This window comes from Giraffa tippelskirchi, chromosome 6, assembly GCF_054371585.1.
Source record: "Giraffa tippelskirchi isolate mGirTip1 chromosome 6, T2T-mGirTip1v1.2.pri, whole genome shotgun sequence".
Lineage (NCBI taxonomy): Eukaryota > Metazoa > Chordata > Mammalia > Artiodactyla > Giraffidae > Giraffa > Giraffa tippelskirchi.
In genome coordinates this window covers 55,661,729-55,688,788 of record NC_137280.1, presented here as the reverse complement: position 1 = coordinate 55,688,788, position 27,060 = coordinate 55,661,729, and the positions used below count along the sequence as shown (strand labels likewise).

Sequence of the window (27,060 nt, the reverse complement as noted above, 5' to 3'; positions counted from 1 at the left end):
TCACCTTAATAGTTGGGAAAGGAGAATTTTTTAAACAAAAAGTAAAGCAAGTATCAATATCCAAATAAAATGACAAAATGTGATACACGTTTAATAACAAGAAACTTTATTGAATTACAAATTTAAAAATGGCTCACTTAAAAGTGGGACTATTTTAATTTTATTCTTCTTACACTCATTCTTTCAAAAATCCATGTTATTTTCCAAGTGATAAAAGGTTACTCTGTGACCTGACAAAGTGGAGGTGGGACGGCACCAGTGGCCAATTCTTACATGTGGGGTCTTCATATGGACTTCTGGATGTTTTCTCGACTGCATCAAACTGACCTGCGGTGAGCAGTGGGGAAAGGGAGGGAGCGGGGGCGTGCAAGCTGGTGCTGAAGTCTTTCCATAGGGGTCGGAGAGTGGAGATGGAGCAGGATTAGATGTGGTCCTCGTAACTGGGGACTCAAGATGTGCTACAGCCAGTGTGAGATCATTCTTCCTTATTCCCAACCAAGCAGATGGCACACACTTAACTGCAAGGTCCGTCCCATAAACGTGGACCGTGTTACAGCCCACGCACTTGTCTGTCCCTCAGCCTTACTCCTGTGTAACAGAGGCAGCAAGTCAGTCAGGATAGAAATGTGCTCCGTCAGTCTCCATATGGAAAGATCACAGCTTAATGATCTATACAAGCCTTAAAGTCCTCAGTCAGGACAGATTTCCAAATCAAAGTCAAGTCAGGAACTGTTCACAGGAACCACACTATTCTAAAATGCTAACATTTTCCTCCTAGTGTGTCTTCCTACAAAAGGGAAAAAATGGTCCAAACTTTCCACTCTTTGCCTGTCTGGGATTTATGAAAAGCATACCAAATTACGACAGTGTTCTGCAAAACTAAAATACACTACAAAGTCAAACAGGTAAATAAACAACAAACCAAACTGATTTCAACATAGTCAAGTCATATTTCCAAAGGCCAAAATCTATTAAGAACAGGTAATACACATGTACAAGAAATTACAAGAAATGAGGATCACAGTTAGTTACAAATGCAAAATAATATCTAATTATCCCAGACTTGTGAACAGAATAATTAAGATCAATTTCATATTCTAGTTCAAATATTATATACAATTTAGATAAGCTGGTCAAGTATTACTTGAATACACACCATGTCTGATAAACTTATAATTACACTGCCTCTTATCCTCTTTTAATATTTGCAGGTACATGCCAATATAGGAAAAAAAATGTAATTTCCACTTGTGTGTTAACTGAGAAGAGTAACATTCCATTGTGTATGTTTCATATTGTAAAAAAGTTAAGTTACATTTTCTTTTAAGAAGAAAAAAAAAGGTAAAAATTAACTGCCAAAAGTTTAATATCAACTTACTTATAAAAATGAAAAAAAAAAAAAAAGTTTTGAAACAGATATCATTATGTGGTCTCCCTACTGACCTGAAACTACAGAAGGCGTTTAAGGAAGGGACACTATGTCAAAACCAGACTAACCCAAGGGAGGCAAGTTACTTTAAAAATCTGATTTGCAGGAAAACTAGCTAGTTGATCTAGTCTTAAAGCTAATTACAAAATTCATCTTCTTAATGGTCCAGATGTTTTGCCAATGCTTCCAACTCAACAGAACTGTCAAAAAAGAAGAAATATTTTGTGAGACCTTTAAATATAGACAATGGGGTGTACTTCCGTCCCCTGTTCAACACAGCATACACATGACACTGCTAAAGAAAGAGGCATTTTTTAAAAATATGCTGTATTTTCCAGACATGAACAGTCACCTATATTGTGTTTGACTCTTCCAATTTAGAATTGCTAAGCATACATAAGGAAATAGTATAAAATATTTTCTTATCAAGCACTTCTCTCTTTAATTCTTAGGTTAAAAAAATTAACTCCAAATTTGAACTCCCAGAGTAAGCCACCATAGGCATCAGCTTTCTACATTACATTGAATTTTCTTACATCCAACAGGAACTATGTCAGCACTTTGCAGCAAACTGCCTGTATTCAATACAAACTGATATACCCAGTCTTCCTCCTCCTCATGATGCTAAACAAATCCAGGAGCGTGCTGGAAAAAACAGGTTTGCCCAACAGGATTGAACAGCCTTCCGCAGACCAGTTAAAGAAACTGCCAGCTCCAGACAGGAGACACTGCTTCAAGCCATGAAGACACTGCCAGCACCATAACCTCCAGGCCCAAGAACAGAATCTCTGTGTGTAACGAAATGGGCACTGGCCTCCCACCTGGAACACTGCTAGAGCCCTCCTCCCACTGTCTTTTTTGCTCACTTCTGATTTCAGGAGATGCTTTAACCTCTGTGACTGTTTCAAAGTAAGGAAAAGTCTAAGGTAGGACTAACTTGAAAAGAAGCTTGTAGAATTTTCACACACACACACACAAAACTAATCAATAATAGAAAGCATTTTTGGAGCATCAACAATGACCAGGCACTTTTAAATCTATCATTTCTACTACTCAGCATGACCTGTAATGTAGGTCTTATTTATATTTATCTGTGAGACTATTGTGGGAGAAGGCAATGGCACCCCACTCCAGTACTCTTGCCTGGAAAATCCCATGGATGGAGCAGCCTGGTAGGCTGCAGTCCATGGGGTCGCTAGGAGTCGGACATGACTGAGCGACTTCACTTTCACTTTTCCCTTTCATGCACTGGAGAAGGAAATGGCAACCCACTCCAGTATTCTTGCCTGGGGAATCCCAGGGACTGGGGAGCCTGGTGGGCTGCCGTCTATGGGGTCACACAGAGTCGGACACGACTGAAGTGACTTAGCAACAGCAGTAGCAGCAGCAGCAGTGAGACTACTGCAGTTCAGCAACAGTAAGCGGCAAAGGAGCCCAAAGCGTGTCTGGCTCCAAAGCCCACCTTCTGCCCACCTTCCTCCCGTGGGAGCCCCCAGCCACACACTCCTAGTGTCCCCACCTCTGTTTTAGGTGTGATGTTTCTGTGGCTCACAGAAATCACTGAAGAATGAATCATTCATGTAACATAATTTGCCTGTGTGGGGCTAATTTAGGAGAACACAGGCAACACAAAAGAAGGCTTTGTGAGAAGCCTACCAGATTATGGCAGTGCTCATCTGGATTTCCTAGAATAAACACTAAAACCAGTGCGCTGGATTTCAATGAGGTACAGTAGTTTTTCCAGAATAAAAATTTATGCAATCATACACACATGTAGGTGTTCTGGAAGAACAAGGATGGGAGCACCTGAAAGGACAGCATGCGCACAGGATGGCAACACAGGAGCTACACCTCGAAGATCAACCTTGTGACTCCTGCACCAAGACCACGCGGAGGGCGGTGTATGAAGTCACCATTCTAGTTCTAGCAGAGTACCAAAGTGTGATCCATGACAGATGCCAGCCTTGGCCTCCCCAGCTGGGGCAGTGTGAGCATGGGACGCATGGCACAGCCCCCAGAGAAGAGCCGGTGTAACCACCCCAGGGAGAAACCACCCCACAGAGCTGGGTGAAATAGGAAACCCCCGGGGCGCCCTACCTTCCACCGGTTTCCACACTCGTTGCAGACGACAAATGTTGTCATGGGTTCATCAGCACTCCGCGTTTGTACCTATGGCAAAGTTGGGTGAAAAACACTGCTTTTCAAAATACTGAAGAAAATCCAACCTAAATTAGAATATCCTACATGAACTACAATGGTAGCACAATAAAATGTGTAACAGTCCAAAACAAGCTATTAATAAATTAGTGAAATAATAAGGAAAGAACACACATTTCCAAACAAAAGTCCTTGTCTTCTCATCTTTATCCCAGATAAGTGGGAAAATTATCTAAACTCACACGTTATACTACTGATAAATGGCTAACAAATATGAAAAATTTTCACCATAACTAAGAAGCACAGAAATGCTAATTAAAAGACCTCTCAATTTTCTTACAAATTCACAAAAACATAAAAATTACAAATACTTCATTCTGACAAAAACTGCCAAAACCTTCAGACAGCAACAAGAGCCTTAAATACCCATCCTCTGTGACTGAGGAACTTGACATCTGCTCTAATGTAAGACCGTAACTAGAAACACAAAGTTATCTTGATATGTTTTGAGAGAGATCTCAAGTATAAGGATACATTCTTAATACTAACAAATCCAGCTAACTGCAAATAAGTTGATATCTGTCTTGAAACAGGAGTTGAAAGCCTCTTAGTATGAAAGTGAGTCTATTAACAGTCACAAACCTGTGTATAAGTGCAGTTCTTCTTTTTACATTTGCCACATGTGAACAAGTCCGTCTGGGTTCCGCCTGTCTTGGCCATCTGATGCTCTCTGATGGCTTCTTTGGTCAAGTTTTTCCGCATCTCTTTGAGCTCATCACTAGCCATCTCCTATCACAAGGACAGCAATACCACCCAGTTACAGGCACCTTCTATACACATGCAGAATGCTGTTTATGCTCCAATAATTTAACAATAACAGGATCAAAATCAACTTTTAAAGTTTTGAAAGTGAAATATCATATTTGTCCTCAAAGGACTCATCAGTTTGCTTACTCTTACATTTTTCCCAAACACTCAGAAGTCTGTATGTGAAAACTGCATTTAATGCATCCTACGCAATGAGCATATCCAGGCCACGGTCTCTACTACTGCACCCACCTCCGCCGCCGGAAAAGGAACCAGGGGCCTCAGAGGAATGTCTGGTTCCAGTTTTGAGTCAAGAAATGCACAAGACAGGCAGGGTATCTTCTTGTGCCAGGAAGCGTGGGAGCTGCCTGACCACTGTGAGCACATCACTGGACAGAGGGGCTACGTGACAGAGCTCCATTGACCAGATAGAGGATAATTTCTTCAGCTATCATGATAAATCACTGAAAAGACCAACCCCACTGGATAAATAAAGTCACAAGTCCGTGACGACACTTAGAAAAGTAGAGCACAGGGACTTCCCAGGTGGTCCAGTGGTTAAGAATCCGCCTTTTAATGAAGAGGATGCAGGTTCGATCCCTAGTCTGGGAACTAAGGTCCCACATGCTGTGGGACAGCTAAGTCCATGTGCTTCAACTAAGACTCAATGCCACCAAATAAATAAAAATTAAAAAATAAAATAAGAATTAAAAAAAAAAAAAAGTAGAGCACAAACACATGCACAAATGGCAACGAAAGCCCCCACTGGCGGTTAGGAGGTGCCAAGCACTCCTTCTGATGACTGCTAACCAGAGGGAAGAATCACACACGCACCTGCCTTTCCTATCCTGACTCAGGGCAAGTGCCCCTTTATCAAAGAAGTCTAGCTAAGATAGGTGAAAGGACTTGCAGAATTCTAGAAATCTCTGTTTTGCAATTTCTAATGACATCACCAGTTCAGGCAAGGATCACCAGTGGGTAAACATGCAGATGAAAGGCCAGTGGAGAATCTCACAGAGAAGGGATGAGACTGTCCATACACAAATCCCTGATAAATTTCCACACCCGAAGAGAACAAGATACGTGTCTCCTGAGGTGATGCAGTATGAAGTAAGAAGGACCACTGATGAAGCATTTGTGCAGGGGAAGTTAAACCTGTATGTAATCTAGCCTACAAAACTAGCTTCCAGTTCACAGAAAAGAATGGAGACAGAAAAGTTAGCGTAATGAGGAAGAAACAGGCAATTCAGTGTGAGATACACAAGAGATAAACCAGTTTCTTCAATAGGTCAATGTCATGGAGAAAAGGGGGCTGGAAAAGGAGACTTAACTATGTTCATACACAGTCTTAAGACACCAAGCTTAAGGTGACATCTAAACTTCGGATCCTCATACAAAGTAAATGTACAACCAGGAATATACAATGACTATAAACCAGATATCAGATACACCAAGGAATCATCATTAGATTTGCTGGATGTAGTGATGACAGTGTAGTTACATAAGAAGAATGTCAGATTTTAATAGATTTCTCTCAAGGATAGAGAGGTGGAAAGATATAATGTCTGGAATTTGCTTGAAAATAATTCAGGGGAAAAGAAAGAAAACAAAGAAGGGATAGATGATAAATAAGTGACAAATTACTTAATATACTTGAAGCTTAGGTTATGGGTAGGACTTCATTACACTATGCTCTGTACTTTGTGAAAGTTTAAAATTATTCTAATGAGGTTTTAAAAAATGAATCTTAAAAATAACAGTTTTCATTAGTTATATAGAAAGACAAATTCACTTGGATATTCAGTAAGACAGTGAGACTGCAGACACACTTCAGCTTGTATCTATGAACAGCTACATCTAAAAATAGCAAACAATGAATTTCATTTCCTGCAACACTTTCTAAATAAATATAAGGATACTCAATAAGATATAGCCAATCTTATAGTATTTAACCGAGAAAGAGCTTAGAGGTTACAAAGTCTGTTTGCAATTAGAGATTTAATTCTGCTTCTACATGAATCTACAATAAATAACATTTGTATTTTTTGACAATAATTTAATAAGCCAACCACTCAAAGATCATGGTACAGTTATGAAAGGGACAAAGTACTGATGCTAGCAGATTCAATCACCTTAAGTTCTTGTCTAGTATACTGTATATACTGTGAATAAAAGTATATTAGGATAGTTATTACACATGTAGTATTTATACAGTACTTCATGATTTAAATAGATTTTACACTTGACATCATGGAATACCATCACAGAAATGTTCTATTCAAATATACTCACCTCTGCTGTCATTCTAGCAAACAAGTCAGGAGGAATGTTCCCACACAGGACGTTTTTCCTTAAATTTGGATTTTTGGCATCCTTAAGATTTGATATCCTACTTCGTACTCTATTTTTGTATTTCATGTCTGTATTCCTTATTTCTTGATAGATAGGTATTAGGCCGTTAAGGAAAAAGGTTAAATTATAAAGGTCCTAAGATCATTTTTTTCCTATTCTGCCACGATAAGAATTCCTGAAATTTCTAAGCAGTATTTCCATTTCAGATTAAATTAATAAGGCACTGCTTCTGCCTGATTTCCTGATCAGTACCTGGCAAAAAATAGTGACTGTATGCTATGTGATTTTATGCTATGAATGAGCAATACTTTCTCAATCTTTAATGCCAAGTGACACAGATTAGAAGGGTTTAAAAATGTAACTCAGGTATTCAATCTGAGTAAGAAAACTTTAGAAAAAGAGCATGAACTTATACGTGCTTTCCCTGGCCCAAATATGTATTCTGCCAAGGATCCTAAAAGCCTCAAAAAGACCACACAGCTCCCTTGAGGGCCTTCCGAGAGAAGACAGTTCGCAGTGGCCTGGAGGTTCATCTCCTTCCGGCTCAGCAAGAAGCCAGGTTAGCAGGTGGTTTTTCTCAATGGGACAGGCTCCAGCAGGGGCTCAGCCCTAGAGCAGCCACCCCTCAGCCAGGACAGGCCCACAGTACACTGTCATCTGTCACCAGACGGTCCCTGCTCCCTCGACCCATGTGCAAGACTCTCTCTTCCCCACCAGAGCTCTTTCTGAGGCACCCAGCGTTAACGCACAGGACGACGAGCTCAGGGGATTTCTATGCTTTGTTGAGGCCCCCCTCCACAAGGTGAGACCCCACTTTACACTTGCTAGCACATGTCCGTGAGACGTTAGTCTCAATTTGCATGGTGGAAAAATAAAAGCACTATCACTATTATGTGTCTTACTTTTGCATAACAGGAAAACAAGAATAACAAGTCACAGACAGCCCTCCCCTTTCCCACCAAAACAATCAAGACAGAAACTGTAGAATAAGATTTTCTATTCTTTATAGGAAGAAAAAATAATAATCTAGTGGATTCTTGGCACCATTATGAATATACATGCAAAGGATATCTTCCTCGATCTGAGATCCCAATTCTTCCTCATCAGCTCCAATGGCGATGTAGTCATCTAAACATAGACACAGAAGTGTCATGAATGAATGATTACAACATATTAAAAGAAAATTTCAGTACAGAGCCAATTAAACTGTATTCCTATTGCTTCAACCCCACTTGCCCTGTACAAAGAATCCTTTTCAGTATAGCTTCCTTAGAATCTGGTCTTCTTTGCGACCCCCTCGGCTCCTCCTCTGGATTCACTTAGTGTCCATAGGGCTCCTGCATGGATGATGCCTTATCCCTCAGGAGTTGGGGAGTCTTGAATCCAGCAGGCAACCCCTCATTTCACAACTCCAGAAATTCTGGCAGCTCCCACAGAGAGCAGAGAAACTTATGCAAAGATCTGTCTTGTCTCCTTCCCACCTCAGGCTTCCAGGCAAAGAAACCATTCATTTCATCTGCCAATCACACATATGGACACAATCAGAAGACTCCTAGGCAAACTTTCAAAGCGACAGAAGGAAACAAAAAGAAACTAGGAAGAAACAAGAAACTATACATAAAGAGACAGTAAAGGAATCAGAGTAAAGAAAAGGCAGAATAAGAAGAAAAATAGGTCATACTAACTAAGGGCTCAGTATAATAGAAAAGGATGAGTTTTTAGAAGACAGTAAATACATATTCCTATATATGAAACTTTAAAGCCAAAATTTTACATAGGAATGAATACCTCCAAATTAAATTAAAGCTCCCATATATAAACTAACATCTCTTTCCCGCTTAAAAAGTATGAAATGAAATTATGAATATAAAACTTACTATATGTCATAGTAACATTTAACACCAGGACAATAATACAGTATCATTAACTCTCAATCTGGGGGGGGGGATACTGAGTTTGCAGATTAAATGTGAGGAGAAAAAGGATTGTGAAAAAGAGTTTAAATAACGACAGCTCAGGGGAACATTCACCAGAAGGAAGGAACCTATTGCTTCTGAGAATCACACGTAATAAGCAGAGGCCTGGATGCCTGCGCCTCTCTGCTCTCAGTAACGCCCGTCACAACACCCTCTCCCTGGGCTGGGCGGTGGGGGGCAACGACCACCGGGATCCCACCCAGAGGACGGAAACGAGGTGGACAGGGCAGCGGCGGCCTTGGTCAAAGGACTAAGCAACAACACTTACCTCCCGTTCGGAGAGCAGCAGCGAGCATCTCCCTGCACTTTAACCGCACAGAATCAGAAGTGCTCGGCGCCCGAGGAAAAGATGAGACGTACATGTCCCGGGCATTGGTCTCATCCTTTCTGCTGCTCACGTTGCCACTGGAGCTGCTAGAATACACACACACACACACACACACACACACACACACACACACAAAGAAGTCAGGAAAACCCTCTTAAAGTGAGTATCATTACCATTACTCTCTAAAAACAATAATTCTGGGCCTAAATAAATGAAATAGTATTCCAGTGACTCTTAAATGGAAAAAAAAAAAAAAAAACCTGCCTGTATATAGATTAAAAATAAGTTAAAACTTTAGTAAAGATGAGACAAGTCTTTTATTTTTTTTAACCTTGATCCTCCTTTTAAACGTTAAACAATATTTTTAATACAGAAAACACACATTACAGCTCAATACAGCACATGAAAAGGCAGGATATCAGTTACAAGCAGAGGGGTGCGGGGAGGGCACAAAGGCTAGGATCACTCTCGACCAAAACCAGAGAGAAAAATGCTGGCAAACCCTGCTCCAATCAGATAACCAGTGAGGTTTATATATGAGCACTGCTTCAGGATAAAAACCACATGTAGTGAGAAGTAGTTGTGAAAATGCAAACATCTCTTAATTTCTCCCTAAAAACATCAACACAATCGGGACAATTTAATAACTTTTCCAGTCAACCTAATCACTTCAACCACTCCTGATTAACTTCCTGTATTAGATTCTTACTGAAATATTTTCTGACTGGTTTCAGTTAACTTTTACCACAGTAAAGATTTCTGCCAATTAGTTCTGCCAAACTAATCCTGCCTTTCACTGCACGGACGTCACCTGCTGCTCTCTGCTGGCTGGTAGCCCCTTGCTCTCACCCGTAACCCAGCCAACCTCCACACACAGCCTGCGTGGGCCCGGCGGCCACTCCGTAGGCCTTCTGAGGTCAGTCTTTTGTTTCCTGAACCCTCCGTGACCCCCGTCTCCCAAAACACATGAGCTTCCGTGAAGTGCAATACCTTTCCTCTCTTGCTTCAGGGCTATTCTGTGACGTAACTGCAGTATCTTTTTTCTTTTCTTCAGAGTCTTTATCTGTTGATGGTCCATCTGAAAATTTATGAAATTCCTAAGTTTTAGCACTTGTTAAAATGAAACAAAAAACAGGGCTACTACATGTTATCAAGCTATTTATGCAAGGAAAAAAAAACCAATAAAATCCTAAGCTTTTAACAAGTAAATGAAGTTTACACAAACTATTCTATTAGCAAATGTACATGGAAAAAACACTGCACATTAAAAAAATTAAAGTGCAAAGTATATATAACAATGTTGTTTTGATAATTTTTCATGAAGTAAAAAAATTTGAGGTGGTATTCAAAATACAAATAAGTATTTCAGAGATAGTAAACAAAGAAGATTTTCATAGAATATAATTCAGGATTATTAGTTAGGCCTACTCACATCTCCTCTATCTTAAATAATCTGAAAACTAATACAGGTTATTAACACTAATAAAGCATAAGCTGTAAGACTTAAAGAAGTGAGTAATCAGACACGGGAAAATAAAGTACATAAAATAGGTTGGGCAAAGGCAACAGTTTAGCACTGGAAAGAAACATTCACATTTATATCAACCAAAACAGCTTTGAAGCTGGGTTCAGAAGTATTTGGACCCACTGCGTGAACTACACAAGTCCTAGAGCTGTATGAATAACTCAGTTCTCCACTGCCCTCTGTACAGAACACGGAAGAACATTTACCCTTGAGGCAGGACCGCCCAGGCAGCTCTAAGCTCCCACCCCAACACTCCATCCAGCTCCTGGCGGAGAAGGGGGCTCGAGTGTCCCCAGACAACGCTAACATGTCACTCTGGATGGGACTGACTGAGAGAGTACGGTCCCAACCACAACTCCAGAAATATCACGGGAATCCAGTCCTCATGACACATGTCAGTTCTCAGAGACCAACCGTACTGCCCCCTTTACTCTATAATTCCCTAGAAGGCCTGAAGATGCTATGGTATCCTGAGGAAGAAAGCACAGACCAGCGATGACATTTCAGAACAGAGAAAGGACCAAGACGTGCTCCCACAGCAAGAGGAGGTAGAAGGCTTCAGAAAGGTGACATGATGTATTGTGTCCGACTCTCTGCAACCCCATGGACTGTATAGCCCACCAGGCTCCTCTGTCCATGGGATCCTCCAGGCAAGAATACAGGAGTGGGTTGCCATTTCCTTCTCCAAGGGATCTTCCTGACCCTGGGATCAAGCCCAGGTCTCCCACACTGCAGGCAGATTCTTCACCATCTGAGCCACCAGGGACAGGTAATACAATCAGGCAGTACTGTCCAACAAGGTCCAGTGCTGGCGGGAGAGCAGTGACGCTGCCATGGTGCAGTGTGCACTAGCCCTCTTAGAAGGCAGGGCAGTAAGAGGCATGAACGGTCGTAAAAACACTCCAATCTCTGAGCAGAGGGTAGTGAGGCACGCAGCAGAGCCCAGCTCAGGGGCTCAGATCACACCCTAGCTTGGCTGCTCAGCACCCCTCCTACTGCGCACAAACAAGGCACTTGATCTCTCAGTCCCTCAACTGCCTCAGCACAAAGTGGGGGTTACAGCAGCCCCTCGACTGTCCCAGCACAAGTGGGGGTTACAGCAGCCCCTCGACTGCCTCAGCACAAGTGGGGGTTACAGCAGCCCCTCGACTGCCTCAGCACAAGTGGGGGTTACAGCAGCCCCGAGCACACGGGACAGCTGGACGGACTAAGTGCACTAATACAGGCCCACAAACAGTGTGTCTTAAGTATTCAGAGCTGTACTACCCAGAAGCAGTAGGAAATCTCCCAGAAATCTAGCTAACAATCTAACGGCAATCCTTTCTGGTTTGGAATCTAATACAGGATCATATATTTCATTTTGTTAGTTTTCTTAAGGCTAAACTTTCTAAATTTCATAGGCTTTACAATTTTTGGTTACTGGTTTCCAAACTCTTATATGTAATAGGTCTTTTATTATTACTGCTGCTATCTATGAAGTTTTAAAAGCTTCACTTTTTATTTTCTCCTCCACATGAGGCGGGTAACTGCTCAGGAGAAGGCTGGTTCCAGGGCTGGGATAGATAAGCCCAGCATGTTGCATGGTGCCAGAATGCAGGAAAGAGGTTAAAAAACAAACAAAAAAGCAAGGAGCTTGTCAAAGAGACACAGAAGCCAGTTTGCAGGGTTGCCCACTGGTCAAAGCTGGGACAATGTAAATATCAAAATAAATATGAGCAGGAATGTATTATCATCCATTATACAGAACAGGAACCTATGTGTCTACACTCACAGCAGAAAAAGAACTGGGAGGCAAGAGGAGGGTTCTTCTTATAGAATGATGATGCATGAAAACTGAAAAAGTAGAAAAACTAGAAAATCATAATTTTCCAACTGTCACCAGAAAGAATGGTTTGGGCAATAATTGGGGGATACCAAATGGGGGTGGGGGAAGGTCCGACAGGGAGCATCATAGTTTCAGGGTCTTAAAGTGATTCCTATAGAACTCCTATTAGACATGAAGAGAAATTATCAGAGATGCAGTATACACCTTGGCTGGGTCTCAGAAATAACACCCGTCCTATCTCTGTACACCACACCCTGGAAGGACACAATACACATGCGCAGTACCCCAACTATGGACGCACAACTGGATATAGTCATGAGAAAATGCCAGATACAGCCCAAACAGGGAACATGGCGGTTCAGTGGTTAGGACTCAGCACATTCACTGCAGTGGGCCCAGATCCAGTCTCTGGTTGGGGAACTAAGAGCCTGCAACATACACTGCGCAGGCCAAAACCAGACAACCCCCCCGCCCCACACACACAACAGAGGGAGGGGAGGAGGGGGCATGTGTTCTTCAAAAGTCAATGTCCTAAAAGACATAAAAAAGCTTAAGGATAAGCAAAAAGCTGGAAAAGTAATTACTGGGACAACTGACAAAACTGGAACGAACGTGCACTGCAGATTAAGGTAACTGTACCAATGTTAAATTTCCTGTATTAGGATTACATAAGAAAATAAACTTGTTCCAAGAAAACACACATTTAATTTTAAAGAGTAAATAGAGAAGAGAGATCCACCTATTCTCAAATTGTTTGGAAAAAATAAAGTCAGGATATACATAAAGAGAAAAAGAAGAGAGAGACTATGACAAAAGAAACACGGCAAATATTAAAGATGAATGCCCTAGAAAAATGACACGTGAATTATTTTTATTATTTTTGAAAATTTTCTCTAAGTTAGAAATAGTTTTTTTCAAAAAGTGGGACACCTTCCCCTCGGGGAAAAATTTTCTTCTTAAAGAGGCAATCTAGGAGAGGAGGAAGGTGAGATGTATGGAGAGAGTAAGGTGGAAACTTACAACACTGTATGTAAAATAGATAGCCAATGGGAATTTGCGTATGACTCAGGGAACTCAAACAGGGGCTCTGTGACAATCTAGAAGGGTGGGATGGGGAGGGAGGGGACATGGGTCTACTGATGGCTGATTCTTACTGATGTATGAAAGAAAACAACAAAATTCTGTAAAGCAATTACCCTTCAGTTAAAAAATAAAGTGGCAAAAAAAAAAGAGGCAATCCAGTTATAAGTATTAAAAAAAACAAGAAAGTTAAATCTGACTAGCTTAAAAAGCAGAACCCTCAAGGAGGTCAAACTAAAGCCCCTTCCCAGATTATAAAGGACTGATTTCGAAACACCTATATTCATTAAAAGAAAAAAAAAATTCAAGAACTCAACGTTTGAATAAGCCAGATCATAAATATATGTAAGGGAAGATACCTAACAACTTTTTCCAGGATTTGATGAGGGACTTTGCTAAAGATGTAACTTCTTCATCTGTGCTCTGCTTGCGAATAGCATTCACTGACATTCCAATTCTTGTGGACTGCAAGGTAATGACAAAAAAAATGTATACAAGCAAGTTTAACTCAAGCAATTGATTGTTTGATTTTCTTGTTTTCCAGATGCCTCATTTTAGAACAGAAAAAACATCAACTGTATGAATTCTTTTAGCAGTAGATTGATGTGTCTAGGCTAGGGTCTCACCACCGAGATCTGCAGGCACGTTAACTCACTACTGAAGTGAGGCTGGTCAACTAGTAAAACGAAGTCAGTCTCTCTCACAAGAGAACAGAACATAGAGTTTCTGTGTGTGTATGCAAGGCAGGCAGATGCAACCATGGCTCACACACACACCCACTTTGCTTCTTCACATTCTCCTGCACAGATTACTATGTACATCATGTGCTGCACCTTATAAGGAGGACACCTAAACAAATACTACCATCCACACAAGGTTAAACACCAGCACATAATCACAGATACTAAATATGGACTTCACAGAATACAGACAACTTAACTTGTGGTGACATATGTGATCAGGGTTGTGCTGGGAGCACTCATATTCATCAACCATCCCAAGATCCTTTAAAATCGAGATCATCCCTATCTTTAAAGATGAAGAGACTGGAAGTGTCAATAAATAACCTGGCCAGCATCACACCATTACTAAATGGCAAAACTGGGATTTTAATCCAGCTCTGTCACCTCCTAAATCCATGCTCTTTTCCCACACATCAACTGTCTTCAAACTGTGCTCAGAGAATATAAAGGCTCTGATGGCCAATTTTGGATGATGGATGATAAATAAAAAATGGTGACTTAATTAGTAAGTTCAGGTTGTCAGTAGACAATCTCTCAAAAAATGGTTATGGAAGAAAAAAAATAACAAAAGGAATTGTTAGTGAGATAAAAAAGGGAGCCCCTGCTATAAATTTTAAAGCTGAGAAATAAATGGATCCTTAAGATTTCCTTTTAAATTATTCAATGTACTCAACAAAGAGATTTGGGGCAGCTGTTGAAGAATCTAGAATATGTGCCTGACTGGATTGCCCTGTGTTCTCTCTCAGAGAGTGGAGCATAGCGGAGGAAGTTTCCACAGCAGATACACACAGGGGACTCACCACTATAAAACCCCAAGGTGGTTTGAGATCAGCATTTGGGGGACCTTTTCCCCACAGAAAGTGGTTTCTTTCTTGTAGAAGATAGTATGTTCTAAGAACTTTTCTTAGTGCAGAAAAACTGTTAAAACTTTAGAATGCTTTAGAACTTCTCTAAAGCACTGCCTTCTCAGCCAGTGGGGCATGCATTTGAATGCAAAACCTTTCAGAAACAGGCAACATTTTTCTATGATGGTAACTCAGTAGATTACTAATTCATGTTACCATCTTTAAAAAAAAAACAAAAACAAGTTAACAATGCTTTACACTATAAGAGGAAAATACAAAAAACTTACATTGGTATTGAAGATGTTTCAGTATTTTATGACAATTACCTATTCAAAAGCTATGACATATATTAGCACATACCTGTAATAGTTCCAGGGTCATGGGAATATTCTTAAGCTCCTTCAGTAAGTCCAACGCTCCAGCCTATAAAATAAAATAATTTCAAACTAAATTCCCCAGAGAGTAAAGCAAAGAGTAACTAGAGATTTAAATGTATATTTTCCTATCCATAATTCACTGAGAGTCACTTATTCATGTGAGGAGAACGGTATATGGAGATACAGATACACAGATGAAAGAGAAAAAAAGAGAGAGGAAAGAGTTTTCCTAACAGGCTGCAACTCACTAGAGGATCATAAAATCCATTTACTGGGTTATAACCAGCACCTACGTGTTGTCTTGTGAAAGTTTACTTTCAGTAGTATTTGTTTATGTGTCCCAACGAGAAACCGGCAATGTTTCTCACTGTGGTGATACAATACCCCCAGACGTCCATGCAGGGCAATTAGCTACGGAAGCAGGAGTGGGAGAGCGGTGGTGGTGGGGGGCACCGCTTCTCTAGAATTCTCACCATGCCTCTGCACCTCACAGCTCAGACTCAAGGACACTGCTATTTACCTGGTTCTTGCATGGTAAGAAGCAAATTCTGAAAGGAAATCCAGAACTGAGGTCTCTGTTAAGCTCACAGGCCCATCTTCTGCCAGGCCTCTGATTCCCATCTAGAATGAAAGGCTCCCATGCAGCTGATGATGATGAGACAGCACTGAGGCTAGGCTAAGGGGGCTGGAATTACATGAAAAGCAACAGTGCCACCTACAGCTTGTGGCCAACATTCCAACTTGTTACTCATTCAATCAACCACATTTCAGTTCAGTTCAGTTCATTTAATACATTTAACTTAATCAATCATATTTCATTTAGTCTAATAGTGACTTAATGTACTATATTTGGACAGATCATTATTCTCCATACCACTAATAAAAAAAACTATTAAACTATCAAAAACTTTTCTTATCACTTCTTTTTACTTTTGCAGTTCCTTTAGACTTCGAATTTTTGTCATATTACCTTTTACATTTAGAAAAATATAAACTGGAGCCCATAATACAGAGTGAAGTAAGCCAGAAAGAAAAACAACAATACAGTATACTAATGCATATATATGGAATTTGAAAGATGGTAACGATAACCCTATATGCGAGACAGAATAAGAGACACAGATGCATAGAACAGTCTTATGAACTCTGAGGGAGAAGGTGAGGGTGGGACGTTCTGGGAGAATAGCATTGAAACATGTATATTATCATATGTGAAACAGAACACCATTCCAGGTTCGATGCATGAGACAAATGCTCAGGGTTGGGGCAATGGGATGACCCAGAGGGATGGGATGGGGAGGGAGGTGGGAGGGGGGGGTCCAGGAGGGGAACACATGTAAACCCATGGCTGATTCATGTCAATGTATGGCAAAAACTACTACAATATTGTAAAGTAATTAGCCCCCAACTAAAATAAATAAATTTATTTAAAATAAAAAAATAAAAAAAAGAAAAATATAATCAAAACTGGCTAAGGTGTTGGTTCTAAAACTATTTTGCAGAGTCTAACACTTACGAATTGCCTACTGACTCAGATTCAATATTATCTGATTTTAGCCCACAAAAAGCTGTGTCAAAACACTAGCAACACAACATTTCACAAAAGAATCCATAAAAGAGCACCAAACTCGGAGCCATCTGCTCTCTGCAGGCGCCAGCATGGGCCCTGGGTGCGTGAGCCTGCGGCCTTTATCCCACTGCCCTTCTTCCAGGTGGCTTCTCGGGGGGCCAAGAGCACCCCACGACTCTCAGATTTCCATCCAAGTCACTGACACCTGCTCCACAGTGTCAATGCTGGGCTGGATGTTCTGTCTGTGAAAGTACATCTCAACAGCCATCTGGCCAGCAACACGTGTAACTCATTCTGCTTTCTGAAATGTTAAAATATGAAAACTAACAAACAGATGGAGAAATATACTGTGTTCATGGATTGGAAGAATTAATATAGTGAAAATGAGTATACTACCCAAAGCAATCTATAGATTCAATGCAATCCCTATCAAGCTACCAATGGTATTTTTCACAGAACTAGAACAAATCATTTCACAATTTGTATGGAAATATAAGAAACTTCGAATAGCCAAAGCAATCTTGAGAAAGAAGAATGGAACTGGAGGAATCAACCTGCCTGACTTCACGCTCTACTACAAAGCCACAGTCATCAAGACAGTATGGTACTGGCACAAAGATAGAAATATAGATCAATGGAACAAAACAGAAAGCCCAGAGATAAACCCACGCACCTATGGACACCTTATCTTCGACAAAGGAGGCAAGAATATACAATGGAGAAAAGACAATCTCTTTAACAAGTGGTGCTGGGAAAACTGGTCAACCACTTGTAAAAGAATGAAACTAGAACACTTTCTAACACCATACACAAAAATAAACTCAAAATGGATTAAAGAGCTAAACGTAAGACCAGAAACTGTAAAACTCCTAGAGAAAAACATAGGCAAAACACTCTCCAACATAAATCACAGCAGGATCCTCCATGACCCACCTCCCAGAATATCGGAAATAAAAGCAAAAGTGAACAAATGGGATCTAATTAAAATTAAAAGCTTTTGCACAACAAAGGAAACTATAAGCAAGGTGAAAAGACAGCCTTCAGAATGGGAGAAAATAATAGCAAACGAAGCAACCGACAAACAATTAATCTCAAAAATATACAAGCAACTCCTGCAGCTGAATTCCAGAAAAATAAACGACCCAATCAAAAAATGGGCCAAAGAACTAAACAGACATTTCTCCAAAGAAGACATACAGATGGCTAACAAACACATGAAAAGATGCTCAACATCACTCATTATTAGAGAAATGCAAATCAAAACCACAATGAGGTACCATTTCACATCAGTCAGAATGGCTGCTATCCAAAAGTCTACAAGCAATAAATGCTGGAGAGGGTGTGGAGAAAAGGGAACCCTCTTACACTGTTGGTGGGAATGCAAACTAGTACAGCCACTATGGAGAACAGTGTGGAGATTCCTTAAAAAACTGGGAATAGAACTGCCATATGACCCAGCAATCCCACTGCTGGGCATACACACTGAGGAAACCAGAATTGAAAGAGACACGTGTACCCCAATGTTCATCGCAGCACTGTTTACAATAGCCAGGACATGGAAGCAACCTAGATGTCCATCAGCAGACGAATGGATAAGGAAGCTGTGGTACATAACACAATGGAATATTACTCAGCCATTAAAAAAAAATACATTTGAGTCGGTTCTATTGAGATGGATGAAACTGGAGCCCATTATACAGAGTGAAGTAAGCCAGAAAGAAAAACACCAATACAGTATACTAATGCATATATATGGAATTTGAAAGAGGGTAACGATAACCCTATATGCGAGACAGAATAAGAGACACAGATGCATAGAACAATTTTATGGACTCTGAGGGAGAAGGTGAGGGTGGGACGTTCTGGGAGAATAGCATTGAAACATGTATATTATCATATGTGAAACAGAGCACCATTCCATGTTCGATGCATGAGACAAATGCTCAGGGTTGGGGCAATGGGATGACCCAGAGGGATGGGATGGGGAGGGAGGTGGGAGAGGGGTTCAGGATGGGGAACACATGTAAACCCATGGCTGATTTATGTCAATGTATGGCAAAAACTACTACAATATTGTAAAGTAATTAGCCCCCAACGAAAATAAATAAATTTATTAAAAAATAAAATAAAATATGAAAACTAGGCACTCCACGAACCAGTGAAACACAGCACACCCTGGGAAAACAGAAAGCCCAGAGCACGGAACAAGCATGAAACCTCATGGTATCACTGTGTTTCTTAAGTTTAAACCAAGCAAAGGTTTCTAGCCAGATAATTCTTCCATTTGAAGTTGACAGATGTGGCCCTGGAGAATAAAACAGTATTAACTTTTCTTCTGGCAACAGATACATCCTTTTAATTTAACCCAGAACCTCCTAGCTAAAAACATGTTCAATAGAAATTATGAAACAGGTCATTATAAAGGATTTTAAGGATCCACCTCTTATAGATTCCTCTTGATCATAAATTCTATAATTTCTTTTTATCTAGAGGCAACTAAAAATAGTAAAACATTAGAGTTGTTAAAAAATAAAACACTGACTTTAAATTTACTATTAATCAAGAATTTTTATACGCATGCCATCTTTGTAAGCAAGTGTCTTCAATCTCGTATCTGCAAATCCCCAAACCAAAATCCTTTAAAAACCAAAAGATTTGCCATAGATTTTCAATAAACTCATTTGGCAGTAACATCTAATCTCAACTGGTGTACAGAGCTATTTAGTTCTATTTATCCTACTTAATGTGTGAATGTTACATTTCACTATAGAAATGCCAATATCTGATTACTGGGAACTGCCCAGCTCTCACTGATGATGTTTGTACTATACCAATATCTTTATAAACCTGAAAAATTTGGAATTCTCAAATACGTTAAAGACTCTGAAGGTTTTGATTACGAGACTGTTTGTCTGTATCCTTATCTACCGTAGATATTTTTCTTCTACTCACGTCTCTGTGGTCTTTTTGAACAATTTCTGACCTAGGATCAATTAAAAGTGAAGATAATCACAGTGCTAAGAGTCCCTTAAAAAGCAGGGTCTCCTTAGGTTTACATAAAGCTGGGTTGCATATAAAGTTGATTCTTCTAACACATCAGCAATGTGGCTTAAGGTCTAAGCTGTTTTTCAAGCAGAAGGAAGAAACAGATTTACATTAATTTCATCACACTCTCCTTTTTCACTTGGATCTCTTTGGTGAGACTGGGGCTAGAGATATAGGCTATGGAAGGAAGGAAAAGTTAAATAACACTTATGGGATAAAAGTATGACCTTTCTCAGAATTACAGTGTGTTCTAACCAAATAAGATGAGTATTTCAATCAAGGTTCTTTAGGAAATAAACAACTATTAATATGATGATCTGGATGGGTGAAAAGGGCAGAAAAGAGATGATCATATGTTAATTCAGTGACAAAAACTTTTTTGAAGATTACCATGTGCCAAGCACTGCATACAGTATCTCATTCATCTTTACAATGAACCCTATGGGAGCAGGAATCCTATTATCCCCATTTTACAGATGAGGAAATTAAAGCCCAGAAAAGTTAAGAAACGTGCACAAGGTCACATGATTACTAACCAGAAAAAGTGAGATTTACTCCATTCTGTCAAATGACACACTGCCCCTAACAAACACCCATTTACACCATATGCCAAGCTCTCGGCTGTGCTGAGGACACAGCAATGGGCAAAACAGAAACCCTTTGTGACCTCAGGAAACCCAAAAATAAGCAGAAATCTTTGAGCCTCCACTTCAAACCCTCAATTAAACAAGAAAGAAAAACAAAATCCTGAATTCAGAGAAGGTAAGTAATTTGCCCTAGGCGATACTGATGGGTACTGCAAAGGGACAAGTGCCCAGTTTCCTGACCTTACATCACTGCTCTGTCCATTCTATAGCCCCACCCTTGGGGCAGTTCTGCTCTGCGTGAGCTCCAGCAAACAGCACTACTAAACAGTCCCTAATCATCACCTGCCTCTAAAGGTCAAGTCTATTCGATTGCAGCATCTCCTACAGATAATGATGCAAGAGAAAGAAAGAGTCTGCCTCAACTTCCAGAGTCAAATTTAGTTCACAGTAGTGGCTAAAAGATAAACAGCTACAAACTACTTTATTACAGCCTTGGTACTCCTACCTGTCATCAGAGAGAAGGGCTTTATAAAATATGGTATGATGAGAACCCAGTATATACAAGACTGTACAGGATCCAAACAGCCTTCTGTTCAAGGAAGAGGGAAGGAGCAACACAGAACACAAAGAGCACACATGTATATGGTAGATGTAGATTAAAATCCAGGCTCTGTCAGTTCCTAATTATCAGATCTTGGGCATGTTACTTTGCTTTTTCAAGCTTCAGCTTCTTCATGTACAGATGAGCATATTACACTAAACTTTAGTTAAGATGATCAAATGAGATAATTTAACACATAAGAAGTATCAAATTAGAGTGCTTGACATAAAAGAGATGGTTGGTAAGATACAAAATTTATACATAAATTCAACTTTATAAAAATTAAAAGCTTTGGGAGATTCCCTGGTGTTCAGTGGTTAAGATTTAGGGCTTTCATGGAGTGGCCTGGGTTCAGTCCTTGGTTGGGGAATTAAGATCCTGCAAGTCACACAGTGCAGCCAGAAAAACAAAAGTTTTTATATTTCAGAAAACACTCTCGGAGAAGGCAATGGCACCCCACTCCAGTACTCTTGCCTGGAGAATCCCATAGACGGAGGAGCCTGGTAGGCTGCAGTCCATGGGGTCGCTAGGAGTAGGACACGACTGATCGACTTCACTTTCACTTTTCACTTTCATGCATTGGAGAAGGAAATGGCAACCCACTCCAGTGTTCTTGCCTGGAGAATCCCAGGGATGGCGGGGCCTGGTGGGCTGCCGTCTATGGGGTCACACAGAGTCGGACACAACTGAAGCGACTCAGCAGCAGCAGAAGACACTATCAAGAGAGTGAAACAACAGCCCACAAAATGAGAGACAATATATGCAAACCCTATCTTTGATAAGGGTCTAGTATTCAGAATATAAAGAACTCTCACAACTTAGTAATACAAGTACTCAATTAAAAAAATGGGCAAAGGATCTGAACAGACATTTCTCCAATATGCAAGGGCACCAAGTACTGAAAAATGTTCATCATTAGTCATCAGAAAAATGCAAATCACCACAATGAGATACCACTTTATACTCACTACGAAGACTATAATCAAAAAGCCATAATAACAAGTACTGATGAAGATGTGATGAAATTTGAACCCTCACACTACTGGTGAGGATGTAGAATAATAGTATAACTTTGGAAAACTGTCTGGCAGTTCCTCCAAAGGCTAGATAGACATAGTTATCAGATGACCTGGCAGTTCTACTCCTACAGAAATGCATACATCCATCAGAATAAAGGGATGCTATTCAACAACACAATGGAACATAGTATTGACATGCTGTTACACAGACGAACTTGGAAAACACCAAGCGAAAGAAATCAAAGGCCACTTATCGTATGATTCCATTTACACGAAAAGTTCAGAATAAGCAAATCAAGAGAGAAAGAATGTAGATTAATGGTTGGGGGGAGACACAGTGACTACATAAGGGGCTATTTAATGTATAGTTTCCATCTGGAGTGATGAAAATGTTCTAAACTTAGATAGTGGTGATAGCTGTACAAATCTGAGAATATATGAAAAACCATTGAATCGTATACTTTAAAGGGTGAACTGTATTGTACAGCCATATAAAGCTGTTATAAAAGATTGTGTAGTCATTCTAAATTCTGATTTATGCTAATTAATCTAACCCTGATATGGAAACCATAGTTTTTTTTTCCCAACCCAGGTAACATTAAGACTTAGAAATGTACATATTTCAGGTATCCGTGCACCTAGGAAATTCTAACATCTAATTTGAGTTTCTCTCTTCGCAATTTAATTCTACTCAGCCCTGAGGCTTCAGTGAAGAAAAAAATAAACAAGTCTCAACATCACTCATTAAATGTGTCCATGAACTTGAAAGTTCTAAGTTCTCACTTGATTCCTCTAAGTCTAGTGTTACAAATCCTTTACAAAGATAATCCAGAAGATTTTTTTCAGTTCAGTTCAGTCGCTCAGTCGTGTCCAACTCTTTGTGACCCCATGGACTGCAGCACACCAGGCCTCCCTGTCCATCACCAACTCCCGGAGTTTACCCAAACTCATGTGCATTGAGTTGGTGATGCCATCCAACCATCTCATCCTCTGTTGTCCCTTTCTTCTCCCGCCTTCAATCTTTCCCAGCATCAGGGTCTTTTCCAGTGAGTCAGCTCTTCACATCGGGTAGCCAAAGCATTGCAGTTTCAGCTTCAACATCAGTCCTTCATATCCTAGGCACTGCCAAGAGTTTTATATTCATCTAATCTTTATTCAATTGTATCTAATTTACTACCAAAAAAACATTTTAGACCCTAACAGCTAAAGTTCAGAAGAGTCAGAATTTGAACCAAGATTAGGAGACAGACTTGCTTACTGACATTAAGTCAAAATGGCAAGAAAAAAAATCTATGTAAAAAATTGCTAATACCTGAAAATTTGGAACTAATTCATGTGATTCATCATGGCCGCAAAGTGCGCCCTGTTTAAGATCAAGTGCACACACGGGGCAACATTCTGGGCAGCACCAGGGTCAGGATACTGTGGGATATTTAGAGAAACCTGCCCCACAATAGCAAACACTCTGGTTGCCCAATGTACCCAGATAAGGTTCAAGATCCAGATGTTCCAGAGAGATGCTTGGAGTGGTAGATGCTTGAACAGAGTGGTACTGGCTTTGATGCAACACAGATTCAGATTCACATCTTCATTTGGCCACTCTGTAGCTATTAGACTTGAGAATTCACTCAAGCGCCTAAATACTTCATTTCCTCATTTTTACTTTTTTAAAATATATTTTTATTTATTTATTTTTTGGCTGCACTGCATGGCATGTAGGATCTTAGATCCCCAAAAGGGATCAAACTCATGGAGTCTTAGCCACTGAACCGACAGGGAAGCCCAATTTCCTCATTTTTAGAATAGATATTAAGACTTAGCTCAATAAACTGTCTGAGGAATAAATCAGATAAGGTGGGTAATGAGAAGAATTCCTAGCTCAGAGTAATAGCTCAATAAATGGAAGCTGTTTCTATTATTACTTAAAAGTGACACCTATGATTTTTACTGTGATGGTAAAGCACTAACAACGGCACTTAAACTTCAATTCAGAGGACAACTATTATTTTTCCAGCAAAGTTCATTTTTTCATAGTATAAAAACAGTATAAAAAATAGCTTGTAGAGAAAATCTGGAAACCACACACACAAAGAAGAGAAACAAATCTATCATAATCCTACAATTCCCCAGAACAGCTTCTGTTAAATTACTGAACAACTTAAAAAGCTTTTATGGGCTGCTGGTGGGCCCGGAAGGAGAGTCATTTAGACTGTTTCCCTTTCTCTATTTCATTTGCCTATTTGAATTCTGTAACACAGACAGGAAAAGAGAGGAGGAAAAAAGTAAAAGAGACAGTCAATTTTACCTTTCTTTGGGGGGGAGGGGTGGGTAAAGCTTTTATATTGGTAAAGTTTTGTACTACTAGGAAAATAGAAGATTTGAGAAGAAAAATGAGACTTGAGGCTTATTTGTGGTACTTCTCATTCTCTTGTTGACACATTATGTCTTTATAATTTGAAAACTGCAGATAAGCATAAACTGGTCTCAATACTTGCTCACTAGGAAATTCCTCATTTTTAGGAAACATTTATTACAAGGAAAGGAAACAAACACAAGCATCACTAGATGATTAGAGGATATATTATATAGCCCAAGTTAGAGAAAAAAATTATCCAACTAACAGCCTTTTCCCCTAGGTTACGCTTCTATTGTGGGAGTCTAGGGTTCCCTAGGCAGACAAAAAAACTTGCCAATTTAAACAAAATAACAGAAATGTTCAGCCAATGAAATATCCAGAATTCATTACTTGCACCGGGCAATGAATGGCCTGTATCAACAGAAAAAACAAATAGCAAAGGCAACTGTCTAGAACAGAAAACAAACAGGAAATACTTTAAAAGTCCAAAATTGCAAATGCAGATTAACAGGCTATGAAATTACATGCTAGGCAATGCACCTGTGAAAGGAAAAGAGGAAGACACTAAGTTTGAAGCCTGAAGAATTCGGTGTTTAAGGTTGCTTCCTGCTCTGGCATGCAGTCCAGCAGAACACTCAGCTCCTGGCTTAATCCACAGTGTACACTTCATGGAAGCTGGGGAACTACTTGGCCTGACTCGGTTTCTTATTCTGTAAAATGGATGCAGCACAGCTGTGTCTGGAGTTCAAAAATGCCTCTGCACAGATGCTTTGTAAAGTGCTTTCTCTGAAGTGCTGTACAAACCAGAGCACCCCTTTCCTCTCTCGACTTAGTTTGAGAATTCAGTTTAGCTGAAAACAGACGGCTCTGCAGTGAAGGACAGGGAAGCCTTAAGTGCTGAAGTCCATGGGATCGCAAAGAGTAGACACAACTGAGCGACTGAACAACAGACAGCTCTGAAGCAAGGGACTGAAAGTGGCACAGGCAGGTGGACAGAAATACAGAAACTGGGACATCTCATACAAACCACAAGAGAACACGTCCACATAAACACGTTATCAGTGACAGAAAACGCTGCCGGCATCAACAGTAAAGCTCCCAGAGAGGCCCAGCCAGGACACTTGTGCAAACCCGCCCAGCAGCACACTCTCGTCAGGGTGTGTGCCTTAGACACAGCCCTTCTGCACTCTACTGCCTAAGGAGATCCACTTTTTAAAAAAACGTTTAGCAGCTTGCCAAACACACTGGCATCATTTACCTTTTTAATTGCTAAACAAACATGGAGGACACTTGAGATAATCGAGGGCATTTTTAGCCTTTTCCAAAAAAAAAAAATGACCCAGGAACTTCACGTTTTGCTTTATCAACTTCGTGTATAAAACAGATCACAAACCGCTGTTTTAAGTTTTCTTGTTTTTAGCCAAAGGCGAGGGCTGTCTGTACTCTTGGGCTAAGCCAGAGAGGCTCGGCCACCGTCAAGTTTATAGTGAGAACGCCTCGATGAAGTTCACCCGGCTGCACCGGCCCCAGGGCCCTCGGCGCTCAGAGCGGGCCCTCAGCCGCGGGATGGAGCCCCCCACCCCAGAAACCCCCTGTCCGGGATGTGGGACAGGACACCCCCCGCTACCAGAACCCTCTCCCAAGAACATGGGATAGGACTCCCGCCCTGGGACCCCCTCCCCGCGATGCGGGACAGGACACCCCTCCCAAGACCCCTCTCAAGGACGCGGGATAGGACTCCCGTCCCGTGACCCTCTTCCCAGGATGTAGGACACGACATTCCACTCCACTCCACCAGAACCCTCTCCTAAGAACGTGAGACAGGACTCCCGCCCCGGCACCCCCTCCCCAGGATGCGGGACAAGACACCTCCCCAGGACGCCCCTCTCCAGGAACCCCTCCCCGCGATGCGGGACAGGACACCGCTCCCAAGACCCCCTCCCAAGGACGCGGGTTAGGACTCCCGCCCCGGGACCCCCTCCCCGCGGCAAGGGACAGGACTCGCCCCCCAGGCCTCCCCTACCAAAGACGCGGGACAGGACCCCTGCCCCGGGACTTTCTCCCCAGGACGCGGGCCAGGACTCCCTCGAGGGCCCCCGCCCCAGAACGAGGCCTCGCCGGCGTCGCGCAGGGAGGGCAGGCGGGGCGGGCCGCGAGCCCCGTCAGGCCGCCCGGCTCCCGCGTCCGGTCCGCGCCCGCCGCCCGGCCTCACTCCGGCCCGCGCCGCCCGCCGCGCTCACCGCGTTCTTCTTCTGCACCATCTTGTCCATCTTCTTGGCAATGCGGATCACCTCGTCCTCCATGGCTCCGGCGGGCCTGCCCCGCGCCCTGCCGTGTGGGACGGGAAGTGCGCGAAGCTGGCGGGCGGCGAGCGAGCCCAGGCGTCGGCGAGGCGCCTCAGCAGGCCGGACCCTGGCGCTTCCTCACCGACCGAGCCC

The 27,060-nt window shown here is 41.3% G+C and overlaps 1 protein-coding gene across 9 annotated transcripts; it reads right to left on the bottom strand.

Annotated features, from left to right (window-relative positions):
- Window positions 1–85: 85 nt before the first annotated feature.
- TCEA1 (transcription elongation factor A1) lies at window positions 86–27,060 on the bottom strand. 9 transcript variants are annotated; one of them, XR_014056002.1, is made up of 11 exons: window positions 26,863–27,060; window positions 15,965–16,129; window positions 15,428–15,490; window positions 13,839–13,944; window positions 10,040–10,127; window positions 8,990–9,135; window positions 7,817–7,873; window positions 6,686–6,840; window positions 4,225–4,375; window positions 3,527–3,598; window positions 86–1,629 (listed from the first exon to the last, which is right to left on the bottom strand). XR_014056002.1 is itself a non-coding variant. In XM_081497909.1 (11 exons), exons 3-11 carry the CDS (start codon window positions 15,446–15,448, stop codon window positions 1,621–1,623), a joined length of 801 nt encoding a protein of 266 aa, XP_081354035.1. In that variant the 5' UTR covers window positions 15,449–15,490; window positions 15,965–16,129; window positions 26,863–27,060; the 3' UTR covers window positions 86–1,620. The 9 variants fall into 9 exon arrangements, 5 of the variants coding, with proteins under 5 accessions (XP_081354035.1, XP_081354037.1, XP_081354036.1 ...); XR_014056004.1 differs by having other exon boundaries at window positions 8,990–9,132; XM_081497909.1 differs by having other exon boundaries at window positions 4,229–4,375.

What these genes read in the sequence shown, in the direction of transcription:
- TCEA1 (XM_081497907.1), bottom strand. Translation starts at nt 26,925, where the DNA reads ATGGAGGACGAGGTGATCCGCATTGCCAAGAAGATGGACAAGATGGTG. An exon ending in TGCTGCTCTCCGAACGGGAG is followed by an intron (nt 7,874 to 8,989) that starts GTAAGTGTTGTT and finishes GTCTATGTTTAG; the next exon opens with ATGACTACATCGCCATTGGA. An exon ending in GGGATCTCAGATCGAGGAAG is followed by an intron (nt 6,841 to 7,816) that starts ATATCCTTTGCA and finishes ACGGCCTAATAC; the next exon opens with CTATCTATCAAGAAATAAGG.